The sequence below is a fragment of the Martes martes genome, assembly GCF_963455335.1.
Source record: "Martes martes genome assembly, chromosome: 15".
Classification (NCBI taxonomy): domain Eukaryota; kingdom Metazoa; phylum Chordata; class Mammalia; order Carnivora; family Mustelidae; genus Martes; species Martes martes.
Window position 1 is genome coordinate 45340357 of NC_137903.1, and position 20141 is coordinate 45360497.

Here is a 20141-nt window from a genome sequence, read left to right on the forward strand (position 1 = left end):
CATTTACTGATAGTGTAAGTTTCCTTTTGCCTGATCTTTTTTTTTTTTTTTTTAGTACTTTATTCATTTAAGAGAGAACGCAAGCCTGAATGGGGGGGCTGCCCGATGAGCAGGGAGCCCGCTGCAGGGCTGGATCCCAGGACCTTGGGATCATGACCTGAGCCAAAGGCAGGCGCTTAACTGACTGAGGCACCCACCCCACCCGGCACCTCTCCTTCTGCCTGATCTTAAAGTAAATCTCAGACTCAGATTTTGGCCTGAATCCGTTACTGTATGTGTATCTTTGACTTGGTGGCTTTTTCATATACATGTACTTTCTTGGGAACTGTCTCCTTAGAATTGAGGGAACTATAAGGCAGCTCTGAAGGAGGGTCAGAAATGCCCTTGGAAGGTTGGCTTTGGGCCTGGAAGATGACCACTGCCTTCTAACCCGCAAGGGTCAGCCTGTAACCCACTGTGCATGGACTTGACTCTGGTCCCTGGCCTCTGTGCTCTGTTCTCTCACTCTGAAGTCAGGCATCTGAGCTAACATTCTCACTCCTGTTCTGCTCGTGGGCATGGTGAGAATGGGAAGAAGTGAGAGGTGCCATGGTCTCTTGTCTTAGCCTCATCATGGTGACATTCTCAATGACACGTGCTCCACGTTATGATATGACCGTTGAAACAGACATTGCCAAATGAATTTCACCTTGCTTTGCTAGAATGAATGAATTTATATTTGAAATGAGGTGAAATTGAATTTTTTGTTAAGATTTCATTTATTTATTTGGCAGACAGAGATCACAAGTAGGCAGAGAGGCGGGCAGAGAGAGGAGGAAGCAGGCTCCCTGCTGAGCAGAGAACTCCATGCGGGGCTCGATCCCAGGACCCTGGGATCATGACCTGAGCCGAAGGCAGAGGTTTTTACCCACTGAGCCACCCAGGTGCCCCTGAAATTGGATATATAAAGGACTTGTGACGGAGTCATCTTTCAGAATTTAAACCTACAGGGTTAAGGCTTAAGCTGTTCTTACAAATAACCCAAAGTGGACAGTGAGTGATTTGTTTCATGTTTTCTAATCACTTTTGCTGGTCCAATTTTGTGCTCTGGCAGACATGAATTCCTGATGGTTAAGAGGAGGTCAAGAAGAATAGGCCAGAGCCCCTGCTCTCTGGAGACTCACAGAAGGTTAACTCTCCTACGTGGTGCCGAGTGTGGGGGACGGAGAGGCCAGGATAAAGTTTGTAGAGGAGGCTATTAGCAACTAGACTGAGTATTGAAGAATCACTAAGAGCTACCCCGGCAGCACAAGGAAAGGGCATGAGGCAAAATAATAGGAAGTCATAATGGGAACGAGGGCCTAAAGACCTGGAAGTACAGAGGATTGGTGCCTTTGGGGAATGAGCTTCTGGATACAGCCTGCAGCACAGGGCAGTGTTTGAGTGTGGGCTGCCGTCACAAGACGTCATGGACGGTGTGGCTCAAACAGTAGAGACTTATTCCTCACAGTTCTGGAGGTGGGATATCGGGTCAGGGTGCCAGCACGCTTGGGTTCTGGTGAGGACCCTCTTCCTGGTTTATAGTCAGCCACTGTCTTGCTGTGTCTTGCAGAGAGAGAATGAGAGAGGAATCATTGCTCCTGTCTCTTCTTAGAAGGACACTAATCCCAACACGAGAGCTCCCCTCAAAAGTCCCACCTCTAGATACCACCACACTGGGATTAAGGGCTCAACATCTGAATTTGGGAGTATATAAAAATTCAGGCAGATAGAGGGATTGCACTGGAGATAGGTTTTAAAAAATGAGCTGACCTTAGCACAGTTTGGTTTTTTTTTTTAAATATTTATTTATTTGACAGAGATCACAAGTAGGCAGAGAGACAGGCGGAGAGAGAGAGGGGGACTCGGGCTCCCCGCCAAGCAGAGAGCCCGATGCGGGGCTCAATCCCAGGACCCTGAGATCATGATCTGAGCCAAAGGCAGAGGCTTAACCCACTGAGCCACCCAGGTGCCCCATCAGTTTTTAAAAATATTAAGTAACTTGATATAACAACCAAATTCTGCGTAACTCTTGCAACTTGACAAAGCACTTTCATACAGTTACCTTATGTTGATCCTCTTGACAAAAGAGTGCAGTGAGTAAGGGAGATTTACCCACGTAAATCAGCTCAGAAGAGTTGGAGGACTTTCCTGAGTCATGTAGCTACTCTTAGCCAGGATTCAGACCTGGATTTTCAGACTGTCTGTATTTCATCTGCTAATATTCTTCGAACACAATTTTATATCCCTTCTGTGTGGTGGGCTCTGAACTATCTAGAAATGAATGACACCTCCCTGCCCTCAAGGAGCTTCATTTGATGAGGAAGCCAGACATATACAGAGGGCCTGTGGCGGCATGGACGGAAAGGGGAGATGTGCAGGTCAGGGTGATGGTTCCTTGGTGAAGGTGGCGTTTCATCCAGGTCTTAAAGGGAGAGTAGCACTCCCTCAGGGAGGTACAGTGGGAAAGAATGTCTTAGGTATTGAGACTTTCAACCTTTTTTGTAGTATAGACTCTTGGCATGCTGGAGAAGCTTGGGTATCTTTCCTTAGAATAGTGTTTTTTAGGGGCGCCTGGGTGGCTCAGTGGGTTAAGCCTCTGCCTTCAGTTCAGGTCCTGATCTCAGGGTCCTGAGATCGAGCCCTGCATCAGGCTTTCTGCTCTGCAGGGAGCCTGCTTCCCCCTCTCTTCCTGCCTGCCTCTCTGCCTACTTGTGATCTCTGTCTCTGTCAAATAAATAAAATCTTAAAAAAAAAAAAAAAAGATTAGTGTTTTTTAAAGGTACACATTCAAATACATAGACTTACAGATGAAATCAATAATATTGAAATCTAGTTTCGTTATCAAAAATTCAAAGTTTGCAATCTATAGGCTTGTGCTTCGTTATTATTTCACACATTAAATAGCAGATCTAGCAGTGATCCAGTAACTCATAATTTCAGACAGTATAAATGATACTTTGCAACATCTGCAACAATGGTTGATATGATATGAAAAGTCTGTGGTTTCTTCCAGCGAAAGAGTCACAGGTAATGCTAATACCACCATGGTTTGCTTCCTACTGTCATAATTGAAGGAACGCTAAGTTTCACATAGAAGTTAATGAAAATAAAGGGGCGCCTGGGTGGCTCAGTCAGGTAAGCATCTGACTCTTGGTTTCAGCTCAGGTCATGATCTCAGGGTTGTAGGATTGAGTCCCATGTCAGGCCCCACATTCAGTGCAGAATCAGCTTAAGACTCTTTCTCCTCCTTGCTCTGCCCCTCTCCCCTGGCTCGTGCATGCGCCTCCGTGTGCTCTCTCTTTCCCAACTAAATAAATCTTTAAAATAAAACAGTTGTTAATGTAAATAATGTGACTTTGTTCCCATCCAGTGCACAGGCTCCTGAGTCAAGTCTGCTTCAGGTGGAGGACAGCACGTAGACAGGGGTCAGGAGAAGCAAGAGAAGCCTGTGGCAAGCTCAGGGGAGTTGAGCCGAGTGAAGGGAGGCACGGGGCTGGTGAAAGAGGAAGGCAGGTGGTCAGGACGGCGTCCAGCGGGCCTTGTGCACCAGGCTTAGAAGTGGAGACCTTTTCCTTAGACCCTTGGAGTCCATTAAAAGAGCTGAAGCATGGGAAAACCAGATTGGAATTTTGGAAAACCAGCCACGGCAGTGTCGTGGAGGCTGCACTGGGACGGGGGTGCGGTGAGAGCTGGGAGCGCGTGGTGGCCACTGTACTCTGAGCATGTACAGGACGAGTCATAGCTCGAGCACGGGCAGCGGGTAGGAAGCATTAAGGGACACTCAGCAATTAGAATGGAATGAATTTGGTGAACATTTGGGCTGAGTGGGACAACTGAGAGAGAAGGAAAAAATTAAGAATGACTCCCAGTTCCTGAATTGGATGACTCAGTGTATTACAAAGCTGTTAGCTGTCTTAGAAATGTATGAAGAGGAGGAAGATCATGAATCAAATTTTGGACATTTTGTTTTCTTATGTGAAACAACAAGAAAGATATATACCGGTCTCTGCCCCTGGTGCCTGATGGAGAGCTCAGAAAACCCTGGTAAATTCCTAAGCCATAAGAGCACGGGGAGTATCTCTTGTTCTAATGAGGAGGCTCTGTGTGGGCTGGTCACCAGAACGACAAGCCGTAACTGGAAGCCTGGAATTCTCAGCTCCCCGCCCCCCATTTTCCAGGGAGGGGAGAGGGATTGAGAATAGAGTTAATAATAGATCGTGCCTACTGGAGAAAGCCTCCATAAAAATCCCAATCGTATGGGGTTTGGGAGTTTCCAGGTTGGTGAAGCAGGATGCTTCCATGTGCCGCCGGCCAGGCCCCGAACTCCATGAGGACAGAAGCTCATTGGTCTGAGACCTTGCCCTGTGTGTGTCTTCATCGGGCTTTTGATATGTGTCCTCCGCAGTACACCAGTAACCAGTGAGTAAACTGGTTTCCTGAGTCCTGTGAGCCTCCCTGGCCATTTTTTTTTTTTTTAATTGAAGTGTGATTGACATTGAACACTTATCTTAGTCTCAGGTGTGCATCGTAATGACTTGAAATTTTGTTTATGGTGAAATGATCACCACAACGTCTGGTTAACACCTGTCATTATACATAGTTATGGGATTTTTTTCTTTTGATTAGAACTCTTATGATCTATTCACGTAGGAACTTTCGTTATGGTACTACTAACTTAATAAGTGTATTTCTGTACTTTACATCTCCGGACTAATTTTTCTTCTAACTGGAAGTTTGTGCCTTTTGACCCCTTCACCCATTTCACCCACCTCTGGGAGCTACCAGTCTGCTCTCTGTATCTAAGAACTTGGTTTTGGATTGGTTTTGGTTTTGTTTTTAGATTCTGCGTGTAATAAAACTATATGGTATTTGTCTTTTTCTGACTTGTTTCATTTAGCATAATGCCCTCAAAGTCCATCCATGTTGTTGCAAATGGCAAGATTTCATTCTTTTTATGGCTGAGTCATATTCCATTGTGCATATATGGCACATCCTCATTCACTCATCAGCAGACACTTAGGTTGTTTCCATGGCTTGGCTGTCAGAAATAATGCTGCGGTGAACATGGAGGCGCAGATAGGTTTTCAAGTTAAAGTGTTTTCTTTTTCTTTCTTTCTTTTTTTTCTTTCGGATACTTAGAAGTAGAGCTGCTGGATCGTGTGGGAGTTCCATTTTTTTAGTTTTTTGAGGAACCTCCATAGCGTTTACCATACTATGGTACATACCTTACTATGTCAATTCACATTCCCACCAGTGGTACCCAAGACTTGCCTTTTCTCCACATTCTCACCAGCACTTTTTGTCTGTATGTTTGATGGTATCTTGTTGTGGTTTTGATTTGGATTTCTCTGATGACCAGTGATGTGGAACATCTTTCATGCACCTGTTGGCACTTGTATATCTTTGGAAAGATGTGTATTCAGATCTTCTGCTCATTTTTAAATCAGATTGTTTTTTTGCCTTTGAGTTGTAGTTGTTTTTTTTTTTTTCGTATTTGGGTACTAGCCCCTTTTCATTTTGTCGATGGTCTCTTTGGCTGTGCAGAAGCTTTTTAGTTTGATGAAGTCATACTTGTTCATTTTCGCTTTTGTTGCTTTTGTTCTTGGAATCATATCCAAAAAATCATCACCTCATCACCCAGACTGACGTCGGGGAGTTTACTGCCTGTGTGTCCTAGGAGTTTTATGGTTTCAGGTCTGATGTTCACGTCTTCAGTCCATTTTGAATTAATGTCTGTCTGTGGTGTAAGATAGTTTTTGTTCTTCTGCATATACCGTCCAATGTTCCCAACAGCATTTACTGAAGAGACTGTCCTTTCCCCATTGTATATTCTTCTGCCCTAGCAAATCAAACCCCAAGATGGGGCTCATGGAAACCCCTGATTTATAAGCCACTCAGAAGAGCAGGTGACAACCCAGGCTTACAGCTGGCCTGTGAAGTGAGGCACAGTCTCGTGGGACTGAGTCTTCCACCGGTGGGACCGGTTCCTGACTCTGGGTAGACAGTGTCAGCATTGAGTAGAATTGTAGGGTGCCCAGCTGGAGTCGCAGAATGCAATTCTCCACAGTGAAATTGGGTACAGAGTCTTACCGTGACCGGAGCATCCAGAAGTGAATGGTGACGAGTCATTTAGGGGCTTTAGACAGTCTACAGCTTAGGAGAGAAGTCTGGGCTGGAGGGTTAGATTTGGTTATTAGAGGTAGTAGTTCATCCAAGAAGAGCACGGAGACCAAGGTGATCAGAAAGCCAGTTATAAAAGTTACAAAATCCAGGGTGCCTGGGTGGCTCAGTGGGTTAAAGCCTCTGCCTTCGGCTCGGGTTATGATCCCAGAGTCCTGGGATCGAGCCCCGCATCGGGCTCTCTGCTCAGCAGGGAGCCTGCTTCCTCCTCTCTCTCTGCCTGCCTCTCTGCCTACTTGTGATCTCTGTCTGTCAAATAAATAAATAAAAATCTTTAAAAAAAAAAAAAGTTACAAAATCCAGGAAATGATAAAAGATTCAGAGCCTAGGCAAATTAGATATTGAAGTCTGGAAAGAGATTGGAGTGAGATTATTAATAATAAATAGCTGGCATTGATTGGTCTCTGACACTGTGTCAGGCTTTGTGCTGAGCATTACTGTGGATTATCTTACTCCTCACAACCCAGTGGTAGGGGACTGATACCTATTTTACAGAGAAAGCTTAGAGAGTTAGGATCATGGGCCCAAAGTCTTATGTCTAATGACTGTTGAAGGTCCATATTTTAACCCCAGAAACCTGACCCTGCTTCCCACTCAACCATCACACATACTCCATTCACTTATGAAGGGTCTTACCAGACTCAGGAGTTCGGATTTTGTCACGTGGGCAGCAGGTTTCCTACACCAAGCAGGGTTTTGCTTTGTTTCCTAACTGTTTTTTGAATCAGTAATACATTCACCTAACTCAAAATTTTTAAACAATATTAGAAAGATTGCAGTGCAGAGTTTTCCTTTCTCCCTCTGTTCCGTCCTTCCTCCTGGTGGTCATCTCTATCGGTAATTTCTTTGTCCTTTTGGTACGAAATAGGAAGATATATTTTATTTAACTGCCATTCTGTGAAACGTATGTCACAATTTGCATACTTCTGCATCTCGTTCTTTCACCTCATCTTTTACCCAACAGATCTTGGAAATCTATTATCACATAAAGAGCGTCTTCATTCTTCTGTTGTGTCACCAGCTGCAAAATGCTGCGTCGTTTGGCTCTACCGCAGTTCATTTAACCAGACCTTTATTACATGTACAAGTGCCAATCCTTTTTTACAACCAGTGTTGCCCAGAATTAATGTGAACATATGTTACTTCAGACATGATCAAATATATCCAGAAGCGAAAGCGCTGGGTCAGAGGGCATATGTGTTTTTCCATGAATGTTCAACCAGTTCACATTGCCAGTGGTGACGTGGGAGAATGCCTCTGTTCCGCCAGCGGCACCAACGGTGTGTTTCCAAACTTTGGTTTTTGTCTGTTTCACATGTAGCAGCTTTTTATTTAAGAGCCCTTTGTATTTTTCTTTTACCTGTCTTTGTGTATCCTTTGTTCGTTTTCAGCTCTGCCTCTGGTCTTCTCAAGATATAGGAGCTCATACATAGGGAGAATAGTCCTTTGTGATATAAATATTTTTCCCCAGGTCTTTAATTCCTTTTGACTTTGCTAGTGGTATTTTTCCTTTTTTTCCCTTATAGACATTTTTGTTTGTTTTTAATGTAATCCATCTTTTCTTAAGAGACTTCCTGATTGTGAATCATAGCTTTGCTCACTCAAAGATTATGGAAGAATTCCACCTTTTTTATTTTGACTACTTTTATAGTTTTATTTTTCACATTTGAGTTTTTGATATAGTTTTAGAATTTATCCTAGTATGTGGGATGAAGTATGGCTCCAGCAGGTTGGGGATTTTTTCCCACTGAAATAAATTTTTGTTTCTATGTGTTTTAGTTTTTGGGTTTTCTGTTCTCTTATCTGTTACTGAGTTGATCTATGTTTTGATACCTGGTAAGATCAGTCCCCTATCTCTGCTATTTAAGAGTTTGCTAGCAGTTCTTTCTTATTCCTTGTAACCTTAAAAATCATCTTTTAGGGCGCCTGGGTGGCTCAGTGGGATAATCCTCTGCCTTCAGCTCAGGTCATGATCTCGGGGTCCTGGGATCAAGGCCCACATCGGGCTCTCTGCTCAGCAGGGAGCTTGCTTCCTCCTCTCTCTCTGCCTGCCTCTCCGCCTACTTGTGATCTCTCTCTCTCTCTGTCAAATAAATAAATAAAATCTTTAAAAAAAAAATCATCTTTTAAAAAAATGGCAGGGAGAAAAATAATAATAATAAAAATAAATTAATTGAAAAAGAAAACATCTTATCCAGGGGCATCTGGGTGGCTCAGTCGGTTAAGTGTCTTCCTTCAGCTCAGGTCCTGATCTCAGGGTCCTGGAATCGAGCCCCACATCAGGCTCCCTACCCTTTAAAAGATCTGTTGCTGTTTCTGCTGGGATCAAGTTAAATTTATAAGTTTATATTTTTATAATTATGAACATTATGTATGTGGTATATTGTTCCATTAGTTCAAATGTTCTTTACCTAGAAACGTTTTTAAGATGGAAGAGTGACAGAATCAGCTTTGCGGTTGGGTGTGGAGTGTGTGCTGTGCTGGGGTTAGAAATGAGCAGGCTTGAGGGCTGCTCGTCTCTACAGGGACACGTATGTGAGAACAGAACAGTCATTAAGGAGTATGTGAGGGGTTTACAGGTAGGAAATCCGCTCATTTGATGGCTGTATTTAATAGGGATGGAGCGCCAAAAAAGCATTACTTAAGCTTTTTCAATTGTTTTTGTTTTTTAAACTTTTTATTTTGAGATAATTTTGCATTTATATAAAAGTTGCAGAGATGGTTCAGAGTTCCCCAGATTCCTTAGTTGTTAATACCTTCGGACCATTTGAGAACAGTGTGCGACATGAATGCTCCTCACACAGGTGTGTGAAGACGTCAGTACCCCCAACCACCCGGACCCACGCCTCCACGCCCACATCCAGTCATCAGCAACGAGAGACCGACCGCGCACTGATGCAGCCCCGCATCGAACCCATGGGCCCTGGAGTGCGGATTTTGCCACTTGTCCCTGTAATGCCCTGTAGAAGTCCAGAACTCAGTCTAGGATCACATGTTGTGTTCGTAGTCATGTCGTTTTAGTCTCTGTCCATCTGGAACATTCCTCACTCTGCTTATTTTTTCATGACCTTGACGTTCGTAAGAGCACCAGTTGGTTACTTATATAGAGTATGCCTTTATTTGAGTGTGTCTGACATTTGCTTGTGATTTAAATGTGCTGGCGGGAATACCAGAGAAGTGCTCTTGTGCCCTTCTTGGCACATCCTGTCAGGAGGCACGCGGTGGGGGTTTGCTGCTGTGGCCCGTTACTGGTGATGTTAACTTGTATCCCTTGATTAAGATGGTAGGTCTCTGTAAGGTTTCTCCAGTGTCCAGTTAGTATTTTATTAACGGGGTACTTTGGAATGATATAGTCTAGAACTATGTAAATATTCCGTCTGCATCAAGCCTTTACCCACCAGTTTTAGCATTCATTGATGACTCTTGCCTGGATCAATTACTACTGTGATAGTTCTCAAATAGTTACTTGCTAGTTTTTCATTCCTTCTAGACTTAATAGTCACCAGTCTATTAAAGGGTAGAACTCTCCCCGTGTGACCCACATTTACGTAGTTATTTGTTTGTTTACATCACTATGAACTCTTAGACTCTTAATTGACTCAGAGTTATGATTTGCTATTATTTATTTTGATGCTCACTCTGTTCCAGATTTGATGAGCGGGAACTCCTACACGCTGTCTTGTAGATCCTTTGGAATGTTCCCATCATTCTCTTGAGTGCTTCCTTACCCTTGCATAGCAGTAAGACCCTTTCTCTGCCCCAGCCCTAGAGTCACCAGTTTCTCCAAGGAGCCCTGGATCCCTTTAATACAGTAGTAAAATGATATTTAGAAATTAATATGTGAGTGCTGGGTGTTTACTGCCTTTACTACCTGGTTATCATTGCTTCCAGGCTCTCTTGAGGGACAGAGGGAGGAAAGCTGTATCCACACACACACACACACACACACACACACACACACACATCTGTCTTTTTCTGTATCTCTGTTCCAACCAGTAGCTGCAGTCCAGTTCTAATTCAACACCACAAGATTTATTCTGGCTTTCTGCCTTTCTCTGTGTTAATCTCCCTTCTCCCTCTGTGAGAAACCTGGTTTCCGTTATCCTCAGTGTATTTATTTATTTGCTTGGCACTCCCCCCGCCCCCCCACAGTACCCACACTCCCAGCCCAGAGCCTGTCCCTGGATGGGCCCACTCTTCCCTCCCCTGGGTGCTCTGGCCAGTGTCAGCCCTGATAGAAGAGGAGAGGGCATGACTTTCCTGAGAGTTAGAGTTCAGAAAGATAGTGGTGATGCCGCTTGACTCCTGGGAGAGGGACTGGGGTAGCAGGGCCCCAAGGGCAAGGAGACTTTTATATACATCCTTTCCTGCCCTTTGACTTTTTTTTCACTGTGTGCTTTTTTATGACATGTATAGAAAATAAATAAATGTTTAAATATCATTCAGGATCATTGTTTTTGCAGGATCTGTTCACTTAGCTGCTCCCTTCTACATCGTTGGGGAGAATTTGGAGTTTTCCTTTTTTCCTTAAGTGTATTTGGCTCCTTTCTCTCCCGTAGGAAATAACACTTGTTTCTATGGGAAGTGTTATTACTGCCGAGAAACAGAGCCAGCTTGTGCTGATGGAGACACGATGGAGGGATCTGTCACGCTTTGGCTTCCAGATGTGTGGCCTCTGCAGAAACACCGACACCCGTGGGGCAGGACATACCGCGAGGGCAAACTGGCCAGGTGAGTGCTCCTGGGAGCAAACCTGCCAGTCAAGGACGTCTCTTCTCTGTGTTGTAAACAGGGCCAGCTACAGGGGCACCAGGTGGCTCCCTTGGTTATGCGTCCGACTCTTGATTTCGGCTCAGGTTGTAATCTCAGCGTCGTGAGATTGAGTCCCACATGGGGCTCCGTGCTGGGCACAGAGTCCGCTGGAGATTCGCTCTTTCCCTCTGCCCCTGCCCCACGCTTGCGTTCTCTCTCTCTCAAAACAAAACAAGCCAGGTACAGTGCTGGCACTCTGTAATGCTGGTGGTGCTCCTTGCCTCTAGGTGGGAGTATGACGAGAGCTACTGTGATGCTGTCAAGAAAACGTCCCCCTATGACTCGGGCCCCCGCCTCTTGGACATCATTGACACCGCTGTCTTTGATTACCTGATCGGCAATGCCGACCGCCATCACTATGAGAGTTTTCAAGATGACGAAGGCGCCAGTATGCTCATCCTTCTCGATAATGCCAAAAGGTAGGACCTTAGGACCATCCTCGTCAGTTGGGCTTTCTATGTATACAAGAAGGACATTTTCTAGGACATCCCTGGAAATCTCTAGGACACAGTGGATGGAAGGTGTCCTTCCCATTTCTGGTCAGGGTCTTTGCTTTTGGCACCCTTCCTTCCATCCTGCTCAGGGTTCGTACTCCCTCTGTCCTCAGGGTTCTGAGGACTTTAAAAAATGGAAAAGTGGGGTTTTTTTCCCCCAGGAGTCTAAGACGACTCTCAGCACAGACAGCTGGACACCAAGGTCTTTGATATATCACTACCTCTGTCATTCTTCCTTGACTATGGTGTCTAGAATCTTGAGAAATACATATTTAATAGAACATGAAATTTAATTCCTGTTAAATTGACTCTGTCCAAAGGTTCGTGTAGTTTAAATATCAGTTTGATAGGATGTTTTGCTATATTTATGGCAGTCTAGGCCCAGACTTCTTGTGATCGTGAGCAGAGCAGTTCCTTCTGATACATAAAAACAAGTTACTTTTATCTTGATTAAGACAGTCTTATTTATTTTGAATAAATGGATGGTCCTTAATTTTTTCGGCATGGGCTCTTTGAAGAGCGTATTATATTTTTCTTGTGCCCTCTGCATTCTCCATGATGCCTGATTCAGTATTTCATTTACAGAATTTCATTTCAGAATTTCATGCAGTTATATTTAATAAGTGCCAAATGGAACACTTCCTTGGAGCCCAGAATTGTCCAGGCTCTAGGTCGTTGGTCAACGTGGGTCAATCCCACATTGGTGCTGAGACTCAACCTGAGACCCAGGGGTCCTCAGCGAAGAACGCCCAAGCAGCGCTTGCCAGTGGTGCCCTGTGTTACCCCAAGCCCTGGGGCCTCGTGCTCCGTGAAGGGGGCTGCCACCTGCAGAGCGCAGGGGCCGGCACGCACAGCAGAGCGGGTGGAGGCCAGTGCTACATGCGTTCCTGAAAATTCATCTGGTTTATACAAATGATCTTTGTGTGTTTGTTTAATGATTGTGTGTGCTGTGGAAATAGTTGCCTTAGACGTTGATTATTTGAGGGCTGCGCTGTGCTCAGAGCTCCCAGACCTTCCAGCTAAGGCTGAGCTTCCAGGAGAGGAGTAGAAGATTGAGTTTTTCCAGAACCACTTCTTGTGTACCTCTGAATTACTGCTGAAGTCATTTTTATAGATGCTTTGAATCACTGTTTTCTCAGCCTCCATGAGCTGCTTGTCCTGTTTGAATCTGGCCATATACTTACTTGTAGGGAAAGGATAATCCTGCTCTTTTCTGATTGGTGATTTCAAGGTAGAACAACCTGTTACAAGTGACGACCATCTGTGTGTTAGTGGGAACTGTGGGGATGGCCTTTTTCCCCCCGCGCCCGTAAAACCTCCAGGGGTTCGGGTCCTCCCTGTGGCCCGTGGGCTCCACGCCGTGTGCCACGGTTCTGCTTCAGCACTGCCGTGCCATAGCCAGTGGGACACAGGAGGCTTGTACATGAGGACATTTGTTGTTTGATGCCACAGTACAGACTGTTAGGAATCCTGTGTCTGGTCACGCCCTGTTTATTTTTAATTTAAGTGATCTGAGCCGTGGGAGCATGAAATTATCTAGGATCACATTTGGGTCGTCTTAGAGAATTTGCTCGCGTTTTGATCCTAAGAAGGCAACTGGTGCCACTAAGTAATTCACTAAGTTTTTTAATCTTGATTTTCAGCTTTGGGAACCCATCACTGGATGAGAGAAGCATTCTCGCCCCCCTCTATCAGTGTTGCATGTAAGTTCCTCACAGCAAATACATTGGCCTGTGTCATCTTCCTTTCCAGGCTTACGTAACAGTACATCCATTTTCCAGGCCTTAAAACTTCCTAAGACCTGAGCAAATGCTTCTCATGCTTTTCCAGGCCAGAACCCCTGGAGCTCAAAAGTCATTTCAAATTTTGTATGAATAGAAATTTTCAGTCTATTCAATACACATTCGTGTTTGTTTTAATATCAGGATATGGTCCTCTCCCCACCAGGACTCTAGTGCAGTCTGCATCCCTGGCCCCTGTATCGTGTTCACCCTGGGGTTCGAAGTCCTCTCACTCCCCTCCACAGACCAGCTGGGGTTTGCAGATCTCAGTCTGAAAGTGTGTAAGCCAAAGGTAACTTTTTCGCAGGCATTTAGCCATGTATTTTTTTTAAAGTCTGTGTTTGAGAACAAAGAAATTAGAAGGTAAATCAAAATGAGATAAAAGAGCGGTCTCTAAGGAGCTCCTTTTCAAAGCATTATGGCTGGTATCGGTTTGAAGGGGAGTCTTAAGAATCTGCTGGGTTGCACGTTGCTGAGCCACACAAAAAAAGGAATGTGGGAGCACTGTGTCCTACCGGCTCACTGCCTGAGACCCTCAGATCCCATCCAACTGCCCCTCCTTGCAGCCAGGCTGTTTCTCTGGCCTCTGTTTTTAGTAGCAGCAGTACAATATTCTGCAGGAAGTGTTGACCCAAGAGCCCCTCAATTGTTTTCATCAATAGGAGGCAGTAGTATGGCCAGTCAAAAACCACATCTATGAAGGAAGATGTTTTTGTAATAATAGTAGTATCTGTCTGATCCAGTCAGAAGCTAGAAAAGACACAGTAGGCTAAATGGGAAAGTTAAAGCTGGTACAGCCTCTCTGGAAAACAGTATAGAGGTTCCTCAAGAAGTTGAAAATAGAGCTACCCTGTGCCTAGCAATTACACTACGGGGTATCTACCCCAAAGATACAAATGTAGTGATCTGAAGGGGCACCAGTACCCCAATGTTTATAGCATCAGTGTCCACCATAGCCAAACTATGAGAGCCCAGATGTCCATCAGCAGATGAATGGATAAAGAAGATGTGGTGTATATATACAGTGGAATACTATGCAGCCATCAAAAATGAAATTTTGCCATTTGCAGTGACATGGATGGAACTAGAGGGTATTATGCTAAGTGAAATAAGTCAAAGACAATTATATGATCTCACTGATATGTGGAATTTGAGAAACAAGGCAGAGGATCATAGGGGAAGGGAGGCAAAAATGAAACAAGATGAAACCAGAGAGGGAGACAAACCATAAGAGACTCTTAATCTCAGGAAACAAACTGAGGGCTGCTGGAGTGAAGGGGGTGGGATGGATGGGGTGGCTGGGTGATGGACTTCGGGGAGGGTATGTGCTATGGTGAGTACATGAATTGTGTAAGACCATTGATAAATCACAGACCTGTACCCCTGAAACAAAAAATACATTATATGTTAATAAAAATTTTTAAAAAATAAATTCAAAAAAATAAATGGGAAAGTTTATATAAAGAAGCTCTGATACAAGCATAACTATAAAAGGAAGCTTCGTAGGGCTGAGGGAGAGTACCCAAGGAAGGACAAACTTGGAAGGGAACCTTGTCGCCAAGGCTAGGGTGTGGGCCTCCATGGAGAAGGATAGTTCAGTTCACGGGATAGCAGAGAAGTTGGCTAGTTTGCAGGCCCTGCACGAGCAGGAAGCAGCCCTCTGGGATGCCCATTCAGGCAGTGACTTGCATTGGGGTCAGGGCAACAGAGGGAGGGACAGCTCAGGAGAAACCGCCTCGGCCACAGGCAGGGCACGAGTGAGGGCCTGTCTTCGGGGCTCGGGTTTCCATGTCAAGAGGGCCTGCTCGTTCTGGCAGTGTGGCCCGGGGCAGAGCGCCGTTTGATGACCCACTCTCCCTAACTACCGACCCACCTGTGCAGCAGCCCGAGGTGTCTGCACTTCCCTCCAGTGACCGCTTCGGAGAAAGCTGGACCGGAGAGATGCTTCCAGGAATTCTCCGTGTCATAGCAGGGCGTACATCTCTGGAGGATGGGTGTGGGGCTGAGATGCAGACAAGTGATGCCTTAGTTACACAGGGGAGGCTCTGATGCTGGGGGTGCTTGTCGTGGACTTGAGAATAGTAAAATCGTACCGCCTCTGTGCTTGTCTGCCCCTTCCATGCTTTGTCCAAAGGTCGCTCTTCCTTTGTCAGTAGATGCGGACCAGGCTGCCTCTTGCAGAGTCGGACTTCTGTGCCTACCTCGTAATCCTCACATTACCCACGGGAAGTGGGTAGGATTGTAATATTGATATTATAGTTTAATTATAATATTGCTGGTAGGAATTTTTTACATTCAGAAGCATAGAAAGAAGAGAGTTAAAATTACTTATTAAGATATAAAGCTAACTCCTATTAACATCATAGTGACTTCGTTCTAACCGTGTGTGTATGTCTGTCTGTGCATGTGTGTGTGTGTACATACACACACATTTTCTTTTCCCACAGATTTGGAGTAAAACTTTTTTCCCACCAGCTTTTTCCCCCCACCCAGTATTATATCATGGGCATTTTTCAAGCCATTAAATTTTCCAGAACTGTTTTTAATGGCTGCATGGTATTCCCTTGAATGGATAAGCCATGCCTTTAACTGTTTCTCAGTAGGTGAAATTTGGATTGTTTCACATTTTTCCTGTTACAAATTTAGTTGCACATTGGAATGAACATTTATAAATCTTTGCATATACCTCTAATTAATTACCTAGAAAAAAATCTCAAAATGTGGTAATGTAGAGGTCCTTTGGAAACAAGATTTTTTTTTTCTTAGTTGAAATGTTTTACATAATTATTTCTTGACTTTTGCCCACCGAGCAGGCTTTAAACTCCTCTTGACAGTAAGAGGTTTCACGTAATCTCCCTTACAACTCTCTCTTCCAGTATTCGGGTGTCTACCTGGAACAGACTAAACTACCTGAAGAACGGTGTGCTGAAGTCTGCCTTAAAGTCCGCCATGGCCCACGACCCCATCGCCCCCGTGCTGTCTGAGCCCCACCTGGACGCCGCCGAGCAGCGGCTCTTGAGCGTGCTGGCCACGGTGAAGCAGTGCACTGACCAGTTCGGGGCGGACACCGTGCTGGTGGAAGACAGGATGCCTCTCTCCCACTTGTAATCCGCTCCACAGAATAAGCGAGACTCCTTTTTACAAAGCTAGAGAAACAGCACAATCACTTCCGAACGGGATGAGGGGGATCGGAGACGGCCGGCAGCAAGCTCTGGTGACGGGGGCAGGGTGGCCTTGGATGCCTCTGGCGACTTCTGTAGGAGAAACAAAAGCAAAGACGACAGGTTTCAGACCGTGGGAGCGCTCCCGCCGACCCCCCGACTTCCCGGCGGCGGGCCTCCTGGTTGATCGGTCCTCACTCGCGTGCCACAGGACAGATAGAGGGGTGACGTGCGGAGAGGTGAATGCTGGGCCTGGTTCTGGAGTGTGTGGTTTGAGTTCATCCTTAGAATCCTTTCTCCATCCCAATGGAGTTTCTGAAAACCCTTGGCCATCTCTGGAGTCCTTTTCGCACCAGGACCGATCTGGCTGGGAATTTGACCGCCTCCTGTGGAGTGGCAGCCGAGGAAACCGGGCCTCTTGAGCCCAATAGCATGCTCTGTGGGCAGGGATACGTGTTTAGGATCGAATTAGCGGGAAAGACAAAAGCAGGAAGGATGCTTGGGCTTTTAAGCAATTGGCTGGTTGTGCTTTCCGTGAGCTCTTAGAGGAGGAAGAGACGGCACCGGAAGCGGGGAGACCCCCGGTATTTGAGCTCCACGAGTGTAGGGAAGCAGACATGACTTGAACCTCAGTGGATCTGTGTGCTCACAGTTGTATCCCAGTTAGCCCCCAAATTGTCCATGCAGGCTGCTCTCGTGGAGACTTTTCTTTTTCCCTTTGCCCAAAGCAGGCAAATCCTTTCTGAATTAACAAAGCAAACTGAGCTAACACCTTGATGAGAGCTAAGTTGCCTACCATCTCCGCCATCCCGATTTCTCATCTGAAATTATTTCCACCTCAGCCTTTAAGGCATTCGGTCACTGAAGCTGCTGCTCCCAAGAGATTGGCAGTCCTGTCTGTGCCTTTCTCGTGGGAAGAGCCAGCTCCCTCACTCAGCCGACTGCGCGTACTGCTGGCGGCCAGACCAGTCTTGTGATGTGGGCCATGCCAATGACTGGGAACAAAGAGTTGAAGCTCTCTGAGCCTCAAAATGAAGGGGGTTACCAGGAAGAGCCTTAAGCTTTTGATTTATGTCAAGCCCTAATTTCTTCGTTTAATTTCATCGGGCATTCAGAACTGGTGGTGGAGCGCCGGTGTCCCTGTCCCGGTAGCGACAGAAGGCTAGGCTCAGCTTGGTCTGTGTTCCTGCAGAGCCTCCCAGACCTGTAAGCCGTTGCATCCTGTCTAGGGGCCGGTCCAGCCTTGTGCTTCTGTCAGGCAGAGGCTGCTGTTTCAACGGTGTGAGGGAGCAAATGCCGTGCCAGCCTCTGGAGACCAGTATGGGGCAGCAGCCTTTCAAAAACTGCTTAGAATCTATGTCCTCGTTTTCTTGCATTGAAAGGCAGCTGGGCAGCATGTAACAGTTAACAACAGCGTGAGGTCAGGATGCTTTTGTACTTTGTATCTATGTTTTGAGACATCCACAAGAATGGGTTGAGTTCTAAAAGAAGGTATTGAGGAGCCAGGTGTTAGCACAAAACACTGAAACGGTATTAACAGAAGGAGGCCTTAGATTTCAATTGTAGGACCATTTATTGTGTGCATCGAGTAGATTCACAGCTGAGCTGGAGAATATCGTGGATGGTGCTCACCCAGAGTGTCAAGGAGCTGGCTGGAGGGAGACGGTGGGAGGCAGCGGGCTCGCTGGGTTTATGTTGGTTCAACCAAATGACGGCCCAGTGTCCTTGCAGACACATGGTACCTGTAGTGTGGCAGAGCGGAATGAATAAGACTTGTTCTCCAACTGGGAGCTTGCCTCATAATGTTGAAAGCAGAAGATATTGCTAAGGAAGCAAGCAGGAAGGAATATCCCATCCTTTTTTCAAAACATGGCAGAAAATGTATGAGTTCATTCTGTTTCCTGCTGTTACAAAATTCATGATCTTAAGAGGTGTTCAGATCTATCATGTTTAAAGTCGTTCGCTAATAGGGTGGTGTCACAGGACTCTTGGAACATAGATTTATGTTCTAATCAGGATTGGATTAAGCTAATCTTAGAGAAAACCAACCAAAAGCTTATAGCCCTGAAAGTCACAAAAACCAAATTCTGTTGGAAAAACAGAGGCTGATATCTTTTTTTTTTTTTTTTTTTAAGTTTTGTCACTGTGTCCTCTTTGTGGTTTCTTTAGCACCGTTATACTCAGACAAGTCATTAGAAGTGGTCTTGGTCAGTCCTAGGTTGGGTGTGCCTAGCCAACATCTAAAGGTAGAAGTGGATACATTTTAATACTATCAAACTAGGAAAATCAGAACTGAATGCCATTTCCTTACCTCCTCTCACTTCTTAAATATGTTTATTGCAGAGTTTGAATGGGGAAATATGGGTATAGAAGTTTTATTCTAAATTGTTCTTTAATATGAGGCTCTATTGTGGGTTTGGGTGTAAATAATTTTCTGTGCAAAACAAATTAATAGGATCTGTGATTTGCTCAGAGTATTGTTTGATAATATATTAATAAGGCATTTCTCCCTGTTGCACTCAGGATTAATATATCAAATGAAATTTAAGGAGGAAATGGAAGAATTCAGGTACATCTATTGCATATTATTTGGGGAAGGATGAATCCTATACATGTCAATTTTTCAGTGTCTCCTGAACAATAAGTTCTTCCAAGAAAATTCATCTTTTCTTTTCCTTAAAAAAAAAAAGAAAAGAAAAGAAAAAAGACTTTTGGCTTTCCCTTCCTATCCCCCATATTCCTTCAGCGTCCATTTGCAGTGGTACCTGTCTTATTTGACTATAAGTGACCACACCTCAGTGGCGATAAAAACCGCGTCTCTCAGTGAGCTGTCCTGTAGGAGTGATCTTGTGAGCTTGAGCTTCAGGAAACATGAGTAAAGGCATATGTATGTATATAGTCGTATCTGTATTGTAGCAAGAAAAAAAACGTATTTATTTTGACACAGGGAAACACTGACTTATGTTGCTGAAGAACTTGAAGCTAATGAATGGATCTCTCCTCAGTCTCTGCGAATGGCTCTGAAGTCACATAGAGACCATTCAGCCAGCGCCTTCTGGGCACCTCTGGAGAGCCAGCCGTGGCCAGGCACACGCGGGAGCCAGACAGACCTGACTTCGTGAAACCTATCGACCAGGGGAGGCCAGTTTCTCTCCCTTCCATGCATCCAGCCTGGGTTGAAAAGGCAGGGGCTGCGTACTCTACTGCCACAGGTTTTTAAGGAACTAAGGTGTTACTCACAGATACAAAACGTAACGGGGGGGAGCTGGGAGTAACTTACTGGGAAACTAATTTAGTTTGCTCAAAAGGGAGGTGTAGGAACCGCTACCCTCGATTTTGATCTGCCAAGGATTTCCTCTCAGAGCTGTCACACAGCAGGAGGTTGGGCTTGGTAAGACACCAAACAGGACAGATATGCACCCAAGTTTCTAATGTGTTCTATCGGTTTCAATTCTGGAAAAGAAGAAAAAAGTGAATAAAGATTTTAATAAGTACCGATGTATCATCTTTTCCTCTTATTCCTTTTTTTCCCTTCTTTGAAGCTATGTTCAATGTTCTCTTCTCCGGCTTCCTGTCTGTTTTGTTAGGGGACAGAAAAAGAGGAATCCTGCGCCTGCTTAAACCTCCACAGGGACTATTTCATGGTATCTGATGAGTAAGATCTTTGCACTTACTCACTGGCCTCCAAAAGG

The 20141-nt window shown here is 45.1% G+C and overlaps 1 protein-coding gene across 1 annotated transcript in view; it reads left to right on the forward strand.

Annotated features, from left to right (window-relative positions):
• The window catches only part of FAM20B (FAM20B glycosaminoglycan xylosylkinase), a 43198-nt gene extending 23255 nt beyond the window's left edge, over window positions 1-19943 (forward strand). Inside the window, exons 5-9 of the mRNA XM_080825131.1 lie at window positions 10761-10932; window positions 11241-11432; window positions 13151-13210; window positions 16165-16688; window positions 19397-19943. Coding sequence (XP_080681257.1) covers window positions 10761-10932; window positions 11241-11432; window positions 13151-13210; window positions 16165-16396 — 656 coding nt within the window. The 3' untranslated portion in view covers window positions 16397-16688; window positions 19397-19943. The remainder of the gene's footprint in view (window positions 1-10760; window positions 10933-11240; window positions 11433-13150; window positions 13211-16164; window positions 16689-19396) is intronic.
• Window positions 19944-20141: the final 198 nt, after the last annotated feature.